The sequence below is a fragment of the Pelmatolapia mariae genome, linkage group LG16_19 (assembly GCF_036321145.2).
Source record: "Pelmatolapia mariae isolate MD_Pm_ZW linkage group LG16_19, Pm_UMD_F_2, whole genome shotgun sequence".
NCBI lineage: Eukaryota > Metazoa > Chordata > Actinopteri > Cichliformes > Cichlidae > Pelmatolapia > Pelmatolapia mariae.
Window position 1 is genome coordinate 43,656,682 of NC_086241.1, and position 21,613 is coordinate 43,678,294.

General features: G+C 38.4%; 1 protein-coding gene across 1 annotated transcript in view; it reads left to right on the forward strand.

Annotated features, from left to right (window-relative positions):
* Positions 1-1,932: 1,932 nt before the first annotated feature.
* syne2b (spectrin repeat containing, nuclear envelope 2b) overlaps positions 1,933-21,613 on the forward strand; it is a 144,122-nt gene continuing 124,441 nt past the window's right edge. The window contains exons 1-10 of the mRNA XM_065472070.1: positions 1,933-2,020; positions 11,665-11,726; positions 14,776-14,871; positions 14,967-15,044; positions 15,223-15,315; positions 15,573-15,775; positions 16,947-17,146; positions 18,722-18,822; positions 19,734-19,823; positions 21,191-21,304. Coding sequence (XP_065328142.1) covers positions 1,933-2,020; positions 11,665-11,726; positions 14,776-14,871; positions 14,967-15,044; positions 15,223-15,315; positions 15,573-15,775; positions 16,947-17,146; positions 18,722-18,822; positions 19,734-19,823; positions 21,191-21,304 — 1,125 coding nt within the window. The remainder of the gene's footprint in view (positions 2,021-11,664; positions 11,727-14,775; positions 14,872-14,966; positions 15,045-15,222; positions 15,316-15,572; positions 15,776-16,946; positions 17,147-18,721; positions 18,823-19,733; positions 19,824-21,190; positions 21,305-21,613) is intronic.

Genomic DNA, 21,613 nt, shown 5'->3' on the forward strand with positions numbered 1-21,613 from the left:
AGTTGTGTTTATCTGCAGAGAAAAACAATCAAATCAAAGGGCTTTTTTATTTTTCACTGCTTGATTTGTTTAGGCAGGCTACTCTGGAAAGATGTCTAAATGTCATACATTTCTCTCAGTCCGCTTGTTCATATCCTAGAGGGAGAATGAACAAGACAGAACACGGCCCAGCACTTCACATTGCACTCAGTTTATACTGACAGTGTTTCATTGCACTTTAAAAGATGATAAACTCCTCTTTGACTGTATTTCAGACATGCTCACTGCCAGTCTGTTTGTCATAAAACAAATGTTTTGTGGACATACACAGCAGCAGACTGGAACAATATAATTCTGATCACACAAACCTCCTGGCTGCACCATTATCATTATTTGTGTTGATGCAATGGCTATAATACCAGAAATAGTAATAATTATTATAATAACCAATCTTAAATATAATTTTACCACTAATTCATGTTTATTGGATAAATGTATCCACATCCCAAAATATCAAAGGTCTGCTGTGTCTGAATGGGTTTGGGTGCATGCTCGTACACCAGTTACAGCACATGAATAATTAGCCTCAAGCAACAAGCAGCACACACGCTTTTGCTGAAACAGAAGCGCTTGAATGCACAGATGTTTATCCAAACATGACTGGAAATGATTGAGAACATCATTACAACCTCTGTATGGTGTACCCTGCCTCTTGCTGTATGGCAGCGGGGATAGCCTCCAGCCCATCTGCGATTATGTGCTGTATTAGCGATTGGATGGATGGAAGTTGAGTATCCACAGCAATCCAACAGATGTCCTGGGGTCTCATTTATAAAAAAAAGTGCATTGTGAAACTCCACATGTTGTTCTCTGTAGAAATCATCCCTTTACCTTGAGATGTCTGCAGATTACTCAGGAGAGGTGGAGAGTCTTGCATGGTAGCTGATCAGTGGTCCTTTCTGTCATGTCCTATGGCAGCGGTATTGCAACCACTCTGTAGCACTACATGCAAGTGACAGAGTATTGGTATATTTGCAGCAATCAGACTGATTGAGACACTGTTTATAACAACACACAGTGGTATCTTCCAACTTGGTCCATCCATCTATCTATCTATCTATCTATCTATCTATCTATCTATCTATCTATCTATCTATCTATCTATCTATCTATCTATCTATCTATCTATCTATCTATCTATCTATCCATCCATCCATCCATCCATCCATCCATCCATCCATCCATCCATCCATCCATCCATCCATCCATCCATCCATCCATCCATCCAGTTCAGGGTTGTGGGAGGGCTAAAGTCAGATGGACAGGGCGTACCCTGGTCAGACACTCATTCATACATATATTCAACAAATAGTCAATTTAGAATCACCAGTTAACCTAACCCCACTAACAGCATGTCTTTGGACTGTGGGAGGAAGCCAGTGAAAACCCACACAGAAACAGGGAGAATATGCAAACGCCACACTCCACTGGATTTGAACCCAGGACCTTCTTGCTGTGAGGCAACGGTGCTAAAGATTAGATTTTTAAGATTTTATCTTTTACTTTTTAATGATTATTTGATCAGCCTTGCTTGTGTATTATAAATGACTCAATGGATTTACACCTAACTGAAAGGGACGAATAGTCCAACCTGCCCCATTCTCTGTTATCACTAACTGTTTCAACAAAAAGGGACAACTGATACATAAGACTTAATTTTTTAAGCGTTTATGAAGATTTTAGTCACATGTATATTAGATATAGAAACTTTTGGCGATAAAGTTAAGGTACAAGCTTCCTCAGACTGGCACCAGCTGGAAAAAGTGTGATCTTTTAGACTTAGATCTTTATAGTTTAGTCTTTAGATCTTTTAGGCACTAATATTGATGCTTTTCTTTTTCCTCTGTATTTTTTAGAGCAGTGCCATGCTGCCGGGAGTCTGTGGATGAGAATATGTCGTCAGACTTCTACTCCAGAGATGCTTTGTTGGAGCAGGGGACCATCCCCCTGGATATTGACAATGTTCACATGCTGCTGCAGGGTCAGTCTCATTTCCAGTACAGATTACAGTGTAATGTTTCTGACTGAACAATGAAATTATTTTCTACAAGAACAAGAGTAAAGGGTTTTTCAAAAAAAGAAAAAATCCTAGCTTTAGGCTGTTGGAACTACTGTGGTGCTTCTTACCTAAAATGAGTAAGTGCTCATTGTTTCTGGTCTGAGGTCATGCAAGAGTAAAAAGAAAAAAAAAGTCCTGATTTCAGTCACTGTGGCAACATATTAACTGTTTGGCCTCAGTCTCACTCAAGGGAGCAGTTTGATGACCTTGTCACAGTCAGTCCACTGTGGGCAACATCTTGTTTCACTTTTACCACTCTTTTTGAGGTCATGCTTGGTTTAATCTACGGAAAGCGATCCGCTGTTCACTTTGAGACATGAGTCATGTTGCAAAGAGTCTTCTGAAGGGAAAGAGCAGGAGGGTGGTGCAGGCAGGCAATAAACACTGCGCGCACATCAACTCACTGTATCTCAGGGCATTCATGAACGTCTTAAGCAAAGTACTGCACTGAGACTGTCGTTACAAGTTGGTTTTCAATTGGTGAGCCACTTCATTTTAAAGTTTTTCATCTCTGGTTTATGATTTTAAAAAATGTAACGATGAGTCATCTGCTTATGATGTAAGTTGTAGAATTTAAAAAAATAAAACACAAAAAAAGTTATTATATACATTTATCAATTTATGGTAGGAGGATGGGCCAAAGAACAAGTGTAGTGGCTGAGCTGGGAAATGTCTTATTTACAAATAAGGCACATAAAAATGTGTACTTCAAGCTTCGGTAGATGTTTTCTTTGTGTGATCAAAGCCTTATTGCTCTTTGTGTTTGCCCAACTGCATTCTGTAATATCTTAACAAATATTATAGAAGCTACCATAGCTGACCATCGTCTGACCTTTGCCAGTTTAAAAAACAAAAGTCCAGAGGTAAACTTGGCAAGTGACAGAGCATCATAATTTTAATGTGAATTTATCAATGCTGCCTTGGACCTAACATCACGGGAACCATTAGCACCAGAGTTTGACTTCACCGGACTGTAAACCAATCAATTTAGGTTGCACTTAGTGTCCATTACCTTTGAATAACACAAACCTATTACCATGTGAAAACATTTTACAACATGAAATGAAAAACAGATAATTTCATGTACATATTTCAGATTTAAAAATCAGATTAAAAAAAAAAATCCAAGAACAGGGTACCATTTTAGCTCGGTGGCCGGAGAGGAGTGCCCCAGGTTCAAGTCCAACCTGTAGCTCTTTATTCCATCTCTTCTCTCTCTGAGGTTGAGGTGGTTTGGGCATCTGACTAGGATGACTCTGGCGTATCTCCTAGAGGAGGTCTTTTGGAAATGTCCAAGGCAGGGAAACCCTGGAAGAGAGGCGCTGGAGGAGATGGGTGGGGAGAGGGATGCCTGCTTAGACTGACCCAGAATTATTAAGCATCCAAAGGTTTATTAAACATCACTTGCTAAGGAAGTCCTTATCTCCCATTCCATTGTCCTTGTCATGGCCCTGTGCATTGGACAGTCCCTGTTGTTTTGCCCTGTTTGTCTCCCTGTGTTGTCTTGCAGGTTCCTGGTAGATGGGGTTTATCAATGCAACAGCGACCTCCTGGTCAGTCTCGTTTAAGAATTTAAGAACAGGCTGTTTTAGCTCTGACCCCAGTGGCGTCTGTCTGATTAATGTGTCAGGTCCCTCAAGCCAGCAAACTTGGGGGTTTATCCAGGATTTGAACCCAGGACCTCTTCCATCTCCTCTTCCATTTTCAATAATGCAGCTGTAACTAACTAGAATTTTCACCACATATATATGTAGCTTTGCTTTATTTTCTATCTGACAGGTGCCAAAAATGCAGTTTGTGTATTTAGTGATATGTGAGCCGTTTGGGGATATTCCATTTACTGAAGAACCAAGACTTACCTTTACTGACATCTGCTCGAGTGTTTAATGAAAAAAGGATGTGTGTTGCATTATGAGCATGCTGGCACGATTACAAGGTTACATTTTTTTGAGAGAGTATCTCCATGACATCAGCTGGAAGCAATGTTAGACTGCAGCACAAAAATTAATAGCCCACTTTAACCACACATCTGTCAAGACTTGCAAAACCATATTTGTTTTGTATAGTAATACATATCTAAAAAGACACTTGTTGTTCATATTTTTCCATAACTTTTCTTAATCTTTCTGTTCTTATTTCACATTTTTTAATAGTCTCTCTCAGTCCTGATCCACCACTCTCCTTATTCTCTTTCTTGCAGCTTATATTTTTGATTGGGACTCTTTTAAAATTAGTGACTCTCAGATCTTTTTTCTCTACATCTTCGTGACTCTTGATCTTTGGACTTTTCAACATGCTCATATGTGGTTCTTTCTCTGTACCTACCTCAGTTCTTTTGCCTCCCCTAACTTATTGGGTCCAATCTGACTTCATTCTTCACAGAGCTATTTTTAGCTCATTTACTCCCCACATTTAGAACACTGTGTTTTTTTTAAGCCTTGTAAATGTTTTTCCAGTTATGTAGTTTCCAGCTGCTACACCATGTCCAGAAGGAATGATGTAAGCCCAACGCCCCCATGACAGGCCATCTTGTAAAATAAGAGTGTGAAAGTCATTTTTTGTGTATATTTGAAGGTGTAATGATAAAAGAATGTCATTAAAAATAGCTCAAGCTATGTGTGATTGTTGGGTGTATTCAACACTTGTTAACTGAGTCTGGAAGAATATTTTCTTGCATTGGGTACAGGGACTTGAGCACGATGTGTTCTGCATCGAGGATATACCCACTGGCGGTTTTAGGGAGAACATGTGATGCCACTTTAAATACCTTTTTAATAGGTTATCGTTACAACATTAATCATCTTTTTATGCATTGCCAAATAGAATAGGGTGCAGTTTTGGGCTGATTTTGACATGCACATTTACACTATTGCTAACATCATATTTATGTCAATGAGTGACTCTTTTTTCTTTCGTTTTTGCACTGTGTAACCTACTGGCTATGTTTCAGTTACCTAACTGGGGTTGGGGTTGCATTAACTTCGTCTTCCAAAATTTGTCTTCCATTTTGCTTGGTTTGCTTGACTTTGAGTCAGGTTTTCCAGCCTGTGCAGCATGAAGTACTTAGGATGCTGCAGGAGAACTAGCTTGTTCCAGGTCGTGTTTGGGCAGGAATGAAATCTTGGTGAGTCACATTTAAAAGAGGTGGAGCTAAACTCACCTGCATCCCTGCAGGCAAGAATTGTAGACGGTTTAAACAAGAATTGTTTTCAATGGGATTTCATATCATATTTCATATAATCTCTTCTGCTGCAGCAATGGGTGTGTTGAATGTTGAATCGGTTTGGTAAAGCATGTAAGGGAAAAATGCATTTGATTTAAACAGATGTTTAACATCAGAGTTTACTAATACTACTAGTACTACACTACCTGCTGAATCAGCATGACTTCTCACATTGTGGGTAAGTTGCTTGCATTTGTCTTTCTAGTAGTGAAGTTGATTGGTGTGGAATGAAAGTGACTGCAGAGTTTAGCGTGAAGACACAAGCGTTTGAATGTGGAACCCTTAAACCTAGTTTGACTGCTTATAGAAACTATACCAGGAGATTTACAGATATAGCCCCAGTATCTGCAGAATATAGGAAACCAGTCTTGAGTAGGAAGTAAATAGTAACTCACCTATACAGTATGCATATGTATGTATTCAAATTCATATATAGGCTTCGCTCTCTTCTTAGGACTGGGACAAGTTTTAGATCTTATCAAACCTACAGTAGTCTAGTTTTAGAAGAGCTACTGCCGTAGAATGTATTTACACATTAAACACAAAGCCGAATCTTGGCTGCTAGGGATGGGTATTGATAAGATTTTCACAATTCCGATTCCATTTTCGATTCTGTTTAACGATTCGATTCTTTATCGATTCTCTTATCAATTCTTTTTAAAAAAGGAGAACACTAAGGTCGATTAGCTTAGAACTTTGTTTTATATCTTCTCTTTGAACAAGATAGAAATTTAGGAGTAACATGGCCTTACAAACCCAACAGTGAGATCTTAAGAGATCCACAGCCTACGGCTCTTCAATGGGGTGTCACAGTGTCCCCAGGAAAAAAAATTGTAAATGTAAAACAAAAAAATAAATATTCTTCTGTAGCAATAACAAAGTATAACATAAATTATTCTGTAGCAATTACACAAGAATATCCAGTAATGTCCCTGCCTACAATTAAACACATTCACTTACCGAAACTCGGGGGCATCTGCTGTGGCAAATAGGTGCAAACCTTTTACCACAAACTTAGTCACTGCTCGGTGACATTCGTCTATCCTGGCCTGAAAGGAGACGCTAACGGTAGACTGCAGCGACAACTGCCAGCGAGCGCCAGCCAGACTCTGTCTGTCTCTCTCATCATGGTCACCTAAATGCAGCGCACAGTAATGGCAGGTTTTGTAATAAGGCAGATCGCGCTAACATAATATGCACTGTTAGTTGATTATTTACCTGCCGCATTAACGGGAGAGGACGTGCAAACGTTACCGCTGCTGCTGCGTTGAGATTCACGAGTCCGGAGCAGAATTAAAAACACGACATTCATTTAAGGTTATCGCGTGTTTTGTGAGCAAATGCTTTTGCATATTCGTAGTGTTTCCTCCCTTAAGTGAAATATCTACTTTGCAAGTATTGCAAGTTGCCCTGTTGTCATCCGTTCTCGTAAAGTATAACCAAACTTTTTAGCGTTTGAGCCGCCATGTTTCCTGCCAGGTAAATGACGCTCCGCAACGTGGTGACGTCATTTGGGGCGACTGGAATCAATAAGGGAATCTTTTGCAAAAATGGCAAACAATTCCAAGGAATTGAAACAGTGGGAACCGGTTCTCAACAAGAACCGGGTTTCGATACCCATCCCTATTGGCTGCTATTCAGAGGTTAAACCTTGATTTAATGTCTGAGCAACATTGTACTTGTAGTTGCTGAAACTACAACAAAGCCATGAAGGCAGATGGCTAATGTTAACATCTGCAAAAGGAATGAAAAAGAAAAAGTTTGCTGAGCTGAAACCAAATTACTTTGTGTATGAAACTGAGGCAAAGATAATAGAATATTGATATAAGAAGCCAACCTGATGATTTTTATGGTAGTTACTGCTAATTTTACTAGTTACTGTATATATTAATTTTGGGGCGGTGATATTCTGATGGTAACATTTTCTATCAGTGCTTTGCATTTGTACAGTTGCTGGTTATGAAAGATGTCCAGAAGGCCTAAAATTAGCATTTTAGGAAGCAACCTTTCAAATCCTTTATTTGGAATGGCTTTTTAGCCTGAAGGCCTGAAGTAACATCTGTGATAAACACATTTTCAAACGATAGCTCTGACACTTTTGCTCTCTTTTTACATGTATTTTAAAAATTTGCCTTCCAGGTAAGGAGGGTTTGAAAGCCCATTTTAACTGCATAAAAAACATTATAAACTATAAAGCATTTTCCTCACCTGTTATCTGGCAGCTGAAATAAAGCACAATTAATTCTTAACAAATTCATAGCAAATTGCTAATAAAATCATGAAATATTAATAGGCAATCTTATTAAAGAAAAAACCTATTTACCTTTACGTAATGCTTATTGTACTCTCCTGATGGTCTTGGTGGGTGTGGCAGCTTATCAAGCGCCATTGTTAAACCCCAGTCAAGTCCCTTAATTCAGATCAGAGACTTGTTTCATAAACTGACAACTGACTGATTATCCAGAATGTCTGAAAAACTGCAGAAATGCACCACATTGTGCATTATGCAGTAGTCCTTAAAAACACTATTTGCCACATGCAGAGCAGATAGAGGAGGCCCTGCTCTCAGGAGTCAAAATTACATGTCAGTGTCAGATTTGTCACATCCCACAGACACATTAACCCTGGGGGAACAAAAAGCTTTCGATTGAGGAAAGCACATGATAGCAGGCTCTTATAGCAGGAGAAAGCCCCCCCTCTAGGAGCAGATATCAAGTTTGTCAGCCAGTCAAATACAATATACATTGCTGTGAAAAGGTATTTTCCCCCCTTCCTGGTGTATGATCACTTTTCCATATTTGTCAAACTTATATATTTCAGATCATCAAGTAAATTTTAATATTAGACAAATCCATAAAGGTTGACGGGGTATTGCCATGAGGGCGGACATTTTTATGACTGCAATAAGTTGAGAACCAGGCAACATAGCATGTTGAAACTGATACCATAGGTGCATCTACTAAAAATCTCAGACAAGTTTGAATCTCAGTCACCTTGACCTCAAGCTCAAAGGCAGATGTCAAGTTTTCTTAAAATCTTGTAACTACTAGCTGGGGAAGTTCTGCTAGCTAATTATTCACCAGGGAAATAAATGGAATATATCACTGCTGTCATGTAAAACCCTTCATAAAGTTTCCAAAATGCTGTTTGTATGTGAAAATGTAAAACAAGGAACAATAGCAAGAAGACTGAATTAGGCAAATTTCAAAGTCTGAAGAGGTACAAAAACATCCATGTTAAACAGATAACGTGGTATGCTTTGGATCATGAGCTGTTTCTCTCATTCTCAACACTTTTGCCATCCTTCTGGTACAAGTTAACTATGGTTTCATCTTTCACAGAACTGTGCCAAACCTTTTAAATGTTTTATGGCAAAGTCTAACGTGGCCTTCTTGGTCTTGACTGTAATCAGTGGTTTGCACCTTGCTCTAAATCCTCAACATTTCTCTTCATTAAGGTGTCCCTTGTAGACATCCTCCTCTCATTTGATTGTTCTTGATTGGATGTTGTGAAGCTGTTTAACCTTTAGTTGCCTTCTGTGGTCTTTTGGGCCTTTTGGTGTTGCTGAACTGGTCAGTGCATTGATTCTAGCTTTGAAATGTTTCTTTCTGCCATTGTTTGTACATATTTCATTTCCTATATGTATAGGCATATAGGAAATAAAATATGGTGAAAATATATACTTTGGACCTCTAAGCTCTTCTTCAAGGTCAAATAAGGTCACATTTTCAAAAAATGTATTTTATCTTTAAAACTATGCTGAATATTCCAATGCTTTTATTTTTATTGGCCACATTTTGGAAATGATACTGGTTAATGGGGATTCTAAATATCACATGGTAATTATGCATCCAAATATCATCTCACATTTGACCTCTGATCTCAATTCTATATTTCATATCTGCCTTTCTTTAAAGTTGACCCCTACAAACTGCACTACAAACATCATAAAGTATGTTTAAAAAGAACAAAGAAAACAAAGGGAATTCATACAAAATATAATACTCTTCCATTAAAAGTAAATACTACTCAGTATTCGTAGATCACAGTATATGTGAGATTCTTGATTAAGTTTTTAGGAATCCCCAAATGTTTTTGCAACACTTTTTGTGATGAGTCATTTTCCGAGGTTTGTGGCTTGTTCAGGCAACACACAAACCAAATACTTGTGTTTATAATAATGCCCAGAGTTTTCCCATAGCAATCTGGGTGTACCCTAAAGAAATAAACAGCTTTTATGATGCAGCAGTCTTATAGTTGCAAATGCTTGTTAATTTCGCAATAGGTGCACTTCTAGAATCTACTGTTTAAATGAATTGCACACTGCTAATGTTTTTCATTCTGCTGAATAAAGCAGATTGTTTAAACCCCAAGGTTGGCTCAGATAAAACTATTTAGGCTGCTATGCCCCCCTTTAGAGTTATGTTGTTTCATGGGGGACCTTCAGTTGTGGTCAGATGTTTTCATACACTCATGATGGGCATGAATATCATAAGTTTGATGCTTTGATTAATTTGATTTCTTTGAACTGCTGCTTTTCCATGGTGGAATGATTGTGCAGCATACATCTTTAATGACTGTAATGACAGCTTTAAATTTATTTTGTGTGGATTTTGTCGAGTCCACACAGGTTCACAGGAGTCTGTATACATACAGAGTCTGGAGTATACAAACAGCTCAAGTAATATTTGGTTAAATGTCTCCTAGAAAGCTACACCTTAACCAGATCCTCTTGCTAGCCATAAACAGGCTTCTGGCATAATTCTGGCTAGATATCTGGCCACTCTTCTTGGTAGAATTGGCAGGGTTAATTTAAATTGGTTGATTTTCTGATATCGAACAGGTTTTCAAGCATAGTGCAGAAATGTTCAAGGTTGGGACCATTCCAAAAGTGTAATGTTAACCTGCTTTATCCATTCCAAAACCAGTTCTGATGTGTTTTTGCAATCAATGTCCTGCTGGAGCTCCCAGTTGTCTTCAAGCTTCAACTGTTTCGCTATTGATTTGAGGTGAAGCAAAAGACTTTGGAGGTAGGCCTGTCATCATGCAATTGATTGTGTGCAATGTACCAGAACCAGTAGTGGCTGGTTCTGGTTTGTTCCGTTGGGCGGCTCTAAATTTCAGTCAAACTTGACGGTGTTGATTTTAAAACAGGGCTTTCTTTCTTGGTCAACACCTTCTCAGTTCATGGTGATATAAAACTTGCCTTCACTGTCACAGGGATGCTGAAGTTCTAGCACTTTCCACTTCATAGCAGGCTTAAGCCTTAGTGGTTCTTGGGTTGTTTCTGAAAATCCTAACTAATTTCCTCTTACCTGAGGATGACTGTTTGGGTCTTGTGTAACAAACAACTCTTTGTAGTTGTTTAGAAATGGCACCATCAACTTCTGGAATAGTGGAAAGCCCCAACCTCAACTGTATTGAAAATTTATGCACTATGCTTAAAAGCCTGTTCCACATCAGGAACTCAACCATTTTAAATAACATGCCAGTTCTGCTAAGAATCAGCCAGAGTTATGCCAGAATCTTGTTGATAGTAACCAAATGTTTGCAGTCTAGGCGTAAATGTAACCAATTATTAGTGTGGTTATCTGAACATTTGTGATCCTGCGTGGACCCAGTGGGGAAAATCCAAAACAAATTCAAGCTTGTGCATACAATTCATGGTTTTTAAAATGACGTACAGTCATTCCACCATGGAAAAAGAACAATTCAAACAAAATCATTAAAAGCTCAAAGTTACCATGACATTCATGTCCATGATGAGGTGATGAAAACTTTTGACCACAACATGAACTATGTATGATGCGTTTGTGTAACACTGATTTGCTTGTTACAAACTGGAAAAAAAGAGATACAGTGTGTTAATTAGTGAGACTTAGAGAGTGCTCTAAAGGATTATAGTTGAGAAGATGCCTTGTCCTTCAGTTCCAGTTGGATGCTAAGCATAGGCTTCTCGTTGCACCTACTTATTTTCTATGCAGATTTGACTAATCTCCTTCAAGACAACAACTAACTGTCTGTCTATAAACCTGTGGTCATGGCTTGAAGAAACCTATAGTAAACAACACAATATAGATCCTGGAGTTTTCAAAAAACTTTCTTTTGAAAAGCCTTAAACTTTCTTTCTACCTGACCCTTGCTCTCTTAACAAAAAAAAAATCCACAACACATTAGCTGTTGATCATAATATTAGCAGTCCAAGGAACTGTGCCAACTCTCATTTTCTCTCAGTGTAAACAGTTCATGTGGAGCATTATGACTCCCTTTCCCAAGATTTGATGCTTTTGTGATTTGTTGTTTAAATGTCTAAGTTAATGCAGTGATTCTTCCTTTCCTACAGTGGAACAAGAACAGATTCAGAAGAGGACCTTCACCAACTGGGTCAATGCCCAGCTGGCAAAGGTGAGGCCTAAATGTGGGAACAGTATGTGTGAAGGATGAACTTACTTTTTACTGTGTGCTGGATACAAGCACACAATAGAAAGAAACCATGCATAAAGCTACTACAGCGTGTTGAAGAATTTGTCTACTGTAACATGCAAACATAAAATGTTTTCCCAAAACTTTATACACAGTGAGTCCATTGGTCACTCTCACATAATTGGCTTTGTCAGACTAAAAGAAGAAGCAGAAAACATGAAAAGTCCTAAATATTGTTCTCACTAATGACTTTTAAAGATTATGATTCCTTTACATTAGTATTTGTGTTTTACGTAGTACCATGCAGCTAGTTTTAGTTATGTGCATTTCCTTTGAAAAGACATATTTTTCCATACTGCATGGATAATATATGAAGTACACATTCCTGACAGCAAAGTGACCTTGTCAATACTACACCCTTCAACTGTCATGGAAAGAAAAGCACAAGTACCAGTAAAATGGCTCGCATTCAGTAAACTTTCAGCTTATTCATGACATAGATCCACCATGGACAAAAGTTGTCCAAGAGTTGCTAAAATCAAATCATTATACTTCCACTGTAAGCATCTTCTGAAACCTTTCAAGGAGGCGAGATGTTATAGGAAAGCTGTCAAAGCACATGCATTGTGTAAAAGTTCTGTCCCCTGACATGACTCAGCAGAGACAGACTCTTTCTGCTTCATAGTGAAGGTCAGCTGTAAATATCACAGTGGAGGACAGTAGAGTGGTGGCTGCATACACAAAAATAGCATTAAGAAGCAAGGTTCACAGCACACAGACAGACAGCAACAGACGGCCCACCAAACACACCCACCTAATCCACCCAACCAAAGGTCCGGCATGGTGGGTACTTTGCCAGTAAGCTAAATGGTGGAAATAATTATTAATCCTTTTGGGGCTGGTCACATTATACCTCACATTACAACCATGCACATGTGTATCACGTGTGAATAATATTTGGTGCAGAAGCTTTTGTGTCCTCCTAGAAATTCAAAAATGACCTTTTATGCCGGGATCAGAGTACATAATAGAAAGTCAGTTATTAGCAAGTCAATTATGACTTGATCTACATGACACAGGGCATTGGTTTGGGAATGGAAATTAGAATTATGTATGACATTCAATCAATCATCTGGTTTACTGTAGCTAGGAAAATACTGCAGCCTGTCAGGTAGTCAGTAATCCATGAAATGCTGGATGTTTTTATTGACATTGTTGTCAGTAAACACAGTCGTACAGTTTATTGTGTGTTGTTATATCGCATTCATACTGAACACTGTCACACAATTTAGAACATAACATTATCTCACTTGCCTAAATGTGTTGCCAGTGTTCTCAGAGAATGTGGATCTGCACATCTGGAACGTACTGACAGCGCTTCACTTATTTTTAATGTTAAAGCCTTTTACACACAATACCCCATAATGACAAAGTAAAAACGTTTGCTTAAAATTCTTGCAATTAAAAAAAAGCAAAAAAACAAACAAACAACTATAGCATGTACATAAGTATTCATAGCTTTGCCGTGATGCTCTAAATTGACCTTAGATGCATCCTGCTTCCACTTATTATCTGTCAGATGTTTCTACAACTTGATTGGAGTCCATGTGTGGTAAATGCAGTTGATGAAATCAGTGGACATGATTTAGAATGCATGACAGTGCATGTCAAAATACAACCTGAAGTTCAAGGAATTCTCTATAGTTCTCCCAGACAGGATTGTATTGAGCCACAGATCTGGGAAGGATACAGAAAAATTTCGGCAGCACTGAAGGTTCCGGTGATTACAGTGGGCTCCAAGTTTGGAACCACCAAACCATGAGAAACAAAATTCTTTGGTCTAATGAAATAAAGAATGAGCTAACTGGCCTGAATGCCAAACGTCATGTCTGGAGGAAACCAGTTAGCACTCATCACCTGACCAATACCATTCCTACAGTCAAACATGGTGGTGGACCCATCATACTGTTGGGATGTTGTTTGGAGCAGGAACTAGAAACCCAGTCAGGGTTGAGGGAAAGATGAATGAAGAAATGTGACATCCTAGCTCATAACCTGCTCCAGAGCACTCTGGACCTCAGACTGTGGCAAAAGTTCTTCCAACAGGACAGCGACCTAAGCACATAAGCCAAGATGTCAAAGGAGTGGCTTTGGGAATCTCTGTGAATGACCTTGAGTGCCCCATCAAGAATCCAGATCTAACCTCTTCTTTGGTTTTTCTTTTTAATACCTTTGCAAGAATTTAAAACAAACTCTCTTTGTCACTATGAAGTATTCTGTACAATTTCAAGGTGAAAAATGAATTTCTTACAGTTTGGAATAAGACTGGAACATGAAAAAATGTGGAATGCTGTGAATACTTTCCAGATCCACTGTACAGTGTTTGCTATTAATGCCATTCATTGTTTCTTTATTAAACCTGTTAAGTGTATCTGTAAGATTTTATCAATAATAATGCCCATGACTATGACTATGCAAATACAGTACACATCATTATCTAGAGAAACGTCCACATGCTCAAAATGTCAGCTTCTGAGAAATCAACAAACAGCTGTATTTTCTCTAAACTTTAACTAATTTGTTTGGCTTTAATGCCTCGAAAACTGCGTCATGCTATAAAGTTATAAAGTCACGGAAAATTACAAAACTGGTCTCCACCAGTTATATGTGTTATCTGCACACGTCACTGCCCATTTTGTAAATTTTTGTCATCAACTTGTTTATGTACTACATCAGAAAACATTTTACATAATTTCTAAGAAGCATCATCCCTGAAATAATTTCCAAATTCCTGTGATTTCTGTGTTACCAACATATTTTCATACATAACTTTCTCTGATTAACCGTTTTTATGTATTTGTTCATATATATATATTTAGCTCATGCATCTAAAATAAAATACTAGAAAAATATAATTTTTATTTGTTGATTTTGCTCACTTAGGTTGTAGTCAGAATAAGAGGTGATTTGGAAGATACTTGGCTAGAAACTTGCTGTAAAATAACATAAACAAAATGTATATTTGTGACAGAGGAGGCCGCCGTGCATGGTTGTAGATCTGTTCAATGATTTCCGTGATGGCTCCAAACTGCTGGACCTGCTGGAGGTGATGAGTGGCTTGCACATCGTAAGTCCAGTTTTACCTTAATGCTTAGAAATGCTTTCCAACCAACAGCTAAGAACTTTTGTGATCTGAGTGATTCACTTTTTTGTGGTTTCCAGAGTCGGGAGAGAGGCAGGGGAATGTTTCAGCACAGGAGCAACATCGAGAAGGCTCTCTCCTTTCTTAAGAAGAAATCGGTAAACAATCTTTTAAAGGGGCTAAATATTAGCACCAACTTTATTCAGAAAACTGTATTGTTGGTATTGAACAAAAATAAATTAAAGATTACACAAACACTTTTTTTTCATCACTTTCATGTTTAGATTTTGATTCTAATATCTTTGAAAAAGTCTAAACTTTTTTCCTTTTCCCCAGATAAAGCTAGTTAACATACACATTCCTGACATTAGTGATGGAAAACCATCCATCATCCTGGGCCTTATATGGACTATCATTCTTCAGTATCATGTAAGATTGTTTTTCTTCCCCTTTTTTGTTGTTGTCCATTTTGTTGTGCATTGCTTATTACTTTGGTTTTGATGATTTTTATTCCAGTTTTTTTTCCTTTTTAAAAAAATAAAGATGGTCGTCAGACTTCTGTTCAAATGTTTTCTCTTTTATCTTGTGCTTTACCTTTAATGCTCACAGGAGTTTTTATTTCCACATACTAAATGCCAAATGTAAATCTATCGTGTAAAACTCAAACTGCCGTTTGGTTATTTTAGATCGAAGAGCTGGCGAGCTCCCTCACCTTTGACTCCCGTCAGTCCTCTATGGAGTCTTTGGCCAGTCTTGACACGCGCTCGACCTTCTCAAGCCACTCGGCTAGCAGCAGTCCAGTTCCTCCCAGAGGCTCACCACTACATCGTCGTTTTAGAGTCTCTGCCAAGAAAGCACTGTTGCTGTGGGTCCGGGAGCAGTGCCACAAGTAAGCGCTTGGTCAAGGGAATGGTAATATTTGGCAAACAGGTGTCTTAATGTATTTTGCAGTGTTTTTAGAATAGAATAGCCCTTTATTGTCATCGTACATGCGTAGTGAAATTATGGGTTACACTGATGTAATTCAATTCAAATCAGTTTTATTTATACAGCGCCAAATCACAACAACAGTTGCCTCAAGGCGCTTTATATTGTAAGGTAGACCCTACAATAATACACACAGAGAAAAACCCAACAATCATATGACCCCCTATGAGCAAGCACTTTGGTGACAGTGGGAAGGAAAAACTCCCTTTTAACAGGAAGAAACCTCCAGCAGAACCAGGCTCAGGGAGGGGCGGGGCCATCTGCCACGACCGGTTGGGGTGAGAGAAGGAAGACAGGACAAAGACATGCCGTGGAATTGAGCCAGAGATTAATAAGAAGTATGATTCAGTGCGGAGAGGTCTACTAACACAATAGAGCCACATATATTGGTAGATCATAGCCCCTTGTCATCTGTGAGCCAAGTGTATGATGTGTGAGTGATGTATCCTCATTTGGGAATTATTACTCATTTCCGGGTCTGGGCTGAAGACCAAATCCAGATCAGGACTTTACTATGTGAAGAGTGGGACAATGATTCTTTGTTACATATCCAGTCTCTATATTTATTTATAAATGCTTAAAATATTACAGAATCCTGGTGCTTTTGCCTTGAAAGAGCAATGGCTATGTAACAGCATAAAGACTGCATGAAAAAACTGAACACATTTATTGTATATGTATATTTTATACATTAAAGTCTTCCTTGACCCAGTACTGTGGGTTCCATACGCAAAGACTAAGACAGAAGGAGTCACATAGGACTGGAGATGATGAATAATATTAATGTAAATAAATTTTCACACATTTTTATTGTAAATAGGTCGTAAATATGTATTTTTTAAATGAAATAAATGTTTGTGAACACATTTCTTGTATAAAAATGTATTTTCTGATCTTTGGTTGCATTTTATCTTTTAATCTTACTGTTTCTTGTTTGACAAAGATTTGATCTTTTGTTACTTTGCTGAACTTGAACTGCTGAACTTGAACTCGTGCCAGTCTGTACTTTATGACATGAAAGCATTATGAAGTGCATTTATTACAGTAGTAATAAAATAATTTGTTTCCTTCAGAGCTGGCTGCTCAGTAAACGTAAAAGACTTCAAGGCTAGCTGGAGGAGTGGAGTGGTTTTCCTGGCTATCCTGTATGCTCTGCGGCCTGACCTGGTGGACCTATCCAAGGCCAGAACGAGAAGCAACAAACAGAACCTGGAGGAAGCCTTCCGTATTGCAGAGAAAGAGCTGAGGATCCCCCGACTGCTGGAGCCTGATGGTGAGGGGCAGAACTCGATTAGTTCAAAATGCACTTTATGACAACAGATACGAAATGGCGACAAGAGTGCTACTTACAGAACACACTTATACAAGCACATCCCCTATGCATTCAATGCTTTGTTGTGTGTCTTTAAGCACTTTCTATCACTCGTTACTTTTCTTAAAAGTAATAAAAATACGTTACTCCCCAGAGAAAGTAATTTGTTACACTACTTTTAACTATTTTGTTACTTTACTTTTGCCTTAGTCAGTAAATTGACCTGAAATCTGCACATAATTACCAGCAAACAGCATATAAGCCAATAGGCTACCAACACAAATCCTAATGAAGACACACAAACGTTCTTTCTTTTATTCTTTAAATATAAACAGAAAACTGACAACACAAAGCAAAGATGAATCCCAGTCCGAGGGAGACATTAAGGGAACCTTACTGATTCTGCTGTAGAAACAGAAGCTGCAGCCTGACTGCTGATCACTGTCTTTGTCAGCTGTTGAAATTCAGGGTCTGGTCTCTTGGCTGGGGTCAGCATGTGCTCAGTTTTAACATTATTCTGGGTTTTTGACAATGAAGGTATTATTGTAGGGTCTTTACCTTACAATATAAAATGCCTTGAAATGACTGTTGTTGTGATTTGGCACTATATAAGTAAAATGCTGTTTATGTATGATAGTTTTGTTCTGGCAAATCAGTCTGGCCGACGCTGTAACTGATGAACCTTTTAACACAGGCGGTGACACAATCATAGCTATAATGTAATTACTGAATTCAGTACAGTTATGCACCACATTACAACATTACTGAAAAATGTAATGTGATTACATTAATCCATTGCATTGGGACGCATTACACCCAACAGTTGTAATAAGTTGCTAAACAAAAAAAGTTTAATTGCATTTGTACATGTATTTTTACGTATATATTACTTTTTTTTAAATCAAACTTATGAAAATAAATTTTATTTTATAATTATTGTGATTTTCTAAGTTTGTTAAAAATAACAACCCAGAACTCCAAGTATGGGAAAATATCCAGTATTGATTGCTCAATGATGGCTTTATCATCAGTAGTGACACACACACTTTGGCAATGTGTTGCACATTTTCTTAGGATTTCTTAATCAGTTTTATAGGAAAGTTATGCTTTTTTCGCTTATTTCTCTGCTCCTTTTGGCCTGCTACAAACACTCTTTTCATAATCAGATTTATTAAATATTTTTCTCACATAGATATCTAGCAGCAAAAAATGTGTTGCTGTTTACACGTTTGCAACTGCATGCAGAGTGTAGCCATACCCAGCTTGCCTAAAGGCAAGATGATCTGACGGTCTGCTGACTCACTTGCTGCTTGTTTGCTTCAGCCTTACATAAAACCCTCATTTGTTTCATCTGCTCTGCCTGTTACTTTATTAGCAGACTTTCATGTTTCTAAGACAGAAGAGTTACACCTCCATTCCTCAGATTCCAGTATTAAACTCCACCTGCTTCAAGAGCACACTCAGATGTTAGTCTAAACATTTCAAAGTAGTGTTGCAATGTGGAGCTGATCATGGAGCACTCTGATGTTGATTTAGATGTGGACGTTCGGGACCCCGATGAGAAGTCCATCATGACTTATGTGGCTCAGTTCCTGCAGTACTCCAGGGACCTGCCAGAGCCAGAAGAAGAAATGCAGGTCTGTATGAGTTTATTATATTCGACACAGGGCATCAGGTTACGCTGCAGAAACATTTGCAGAAAAGTTGTTAGTGTACTCCTTAAGTCTAAGAATCAGTTCAGGTAGAGTTTAGACTTCTCCTTTACTAATCTAGTCCTACTTTTGTGTGCCAAGTCAACATGCGGTAATGCTGATCTCAATCTAAACCAGTGGTGCAGAATACACTCTCTATATATATTTGAAATATATATTTGAATTGCATTATAACTGCATTAGTTCAGCGCAAAGCAAGCCCAAACTACACCTATCTTTAAGTATAGAATGCAAATAAGTAAAAGTATACATGTAGTGTTTATTTCCACAAAACTGGGTATTTTTAATCCCAGATATCTAAACCTAGATCTAAGTCTAAATCAGGCTTGTGTGCTCTTTTTCTTTGGCAGCTGTTCAAAATAATCGGTGCAGTTAAAGTTTTTTCCTTATTTGTGGACATAATTACAGACATGTTCAAACAGTAATCTGGTCATCAGTGGCTGGTTCCCCTTGTTCAGCTTGTGTGTTTTCCATTCAAACAATTAATGTATTGTTCTGAATGGCACACTATCATCTGCTCATCTATGATACCACTCTGCCACCTTATGCCCTTCAAACGCTGCTACAGACTGTAACTGTTATATATCTGTTCATGTTTCATTTCATGCTTTATTGTAAATCAGCCAGAACACACATGGGTAATGCAGTTATAACTGTTAAGAATAAATAAGACTTTCTGTTCTTCTTACACTGAAATCAAATATCGTGTGTGCATTCAGTTGAGGTCAGCTGTATGCTAAATGCATTTGATGTGTTTGAGAAGACCACTTCTCTTTTGTCTTTTCCCTTCTCTCCTCTTATTTCCTCTCCTTTCCCCTTCCCCTTTTCCTCCTTAGACACAATATTTGACTCCTTCTAAAAGTCCTTCTCCTATCAACCTGCCTATCCACTACACCCCTGCTATTTCTGCTTCACCTCTCCGCCAGGTACACCCAATCATCACAACCTGCCTTCTTTATTGTATTTCTCACCTTTCCTCCTGTTTACCTTCCAAACACACAACAATGGATTTAATGACCAATGTTAATTTACATCATGACAAACCTTTCCAGGAAATGACACGTAATAAATGCGTACTAATTTTTGCAAGACACAAGTTGAAACTATGGGAAAATCACAATGAAGGAAATTAATGAAAGAGTAAGATTTACATTAGCACAAAAAAATAAGTGAATCAATAAAAATAACTCAGCAGGATGTGTTTCCCAGCATGCCTGGGATTACATGCCTCCAACAGTGCCACACCCCTCTCACGGCTTTAACTGATTTCTGTCTTCTTTCTTAGATCATACTGCATGCTTGAAATGATTTGCAGTTATCAGCTTCATCACTGCTGTGTTGCACAATGTCAATCAGCTGCACAATCCCCTTGTAGTACCCGCAAGTAACGATGGATTTTATTGCTGATGTTTATATCTAGTAACAACTCGTCAGGGGAGTTGTTTATTCTGAGGACGCTTAACCCACTGCTGTTTAAAACTAAGCTGCTCCGAGCCAAAGTTACCTTCGAATCACATGGTGGTTAAAGGCAGGACTGATCATGCAACACTGAACGAGTTTGCCCTGTTCTCTGGGAAGGGATCCAAAGCCACAGCAAGGGTGTTTTTCTCTTGCCTCCCATGAGAAGAATAAAGCGCTCATGGGGTGGTGCAGCAGTACTGGAATCGCCTCACGATAGATCAGATAAAAATACCTGTCAGCTTTGGTTTCTGACAGGATATCACCACGTTAAAGTGTAGCTGCTGTAGACATTTGACATCTTAAGATATTTTCTATTTTTAACTTTTGTGTTTTGCTTTTTGATTCTGCTGTGGGAGTGGGAGATTGCAGGAATATGAGTGAACTAGTTTGTTGGAATTTCACAAAGAAAGCTGAAAATGCATTAAAAATACTAAACTTTAAGAGTATATGAGTGAAACAATTCAAATTTAGCAGTACTACGCTATGTTCCCTAGACAGTACATACCACAGGATCTGCATGACAGAATGGTGATCTGCTTTTACAGGAGAAGAGGTGAGAAGTAAAGGTGGCGGCCTGCTTCAAAGTGACATGTTGCTATATTCTTATGAATTTTCAAAGAACAACCAAGGAGCCAAAACAAACTTATGTATGTGCGCTGCTTAAAATCAACTTAGTTAGCGCTATCATTCAGCTTTCTGTAACGTGTCTGGTGATTGGTGTTGCTTTTTACTTTACATTACGCTCACATTATGCGTGCTTACATCACGTAAAACTTAATTCTGGAATCATTTGATCATCTTCACCCACTCAATTTTTATTGTGTCTTTCCAGGCGACACCTGACCGTAAGGCGCAGGAAATGACATGCTGGCTGGTTCAGGCCTATGATGAGCTGCTGGAGGGATGGGACTCCACAGAAGGAGAAAGCTACTCAGAAAGATATAATGTATGTTTCTAGCAAGAGCCCATCAGGATGTGTTGCATTTTTAAGTATCAGTGCACAAATTAGGGAAATGTCTGGCACATTCAGAGGCCCCGGTATTATTTTAACAGGCCTGTGATGTAATTACAGGCACAATAAGCACTGTCTGTATAACACAGATCTTATTTAAAATTGAATTTGGTTAATAAAACATTTTTAATTCTTCCTCCCAGCAACCTGATCCTGTTTTGCACAACAGTGTTAAGCAGTTGTAAATTTTTTTCTCTCTCTTTAGTTTTCCCCCTGAAGGGAAGGAGTATGCTATCAGTTTCA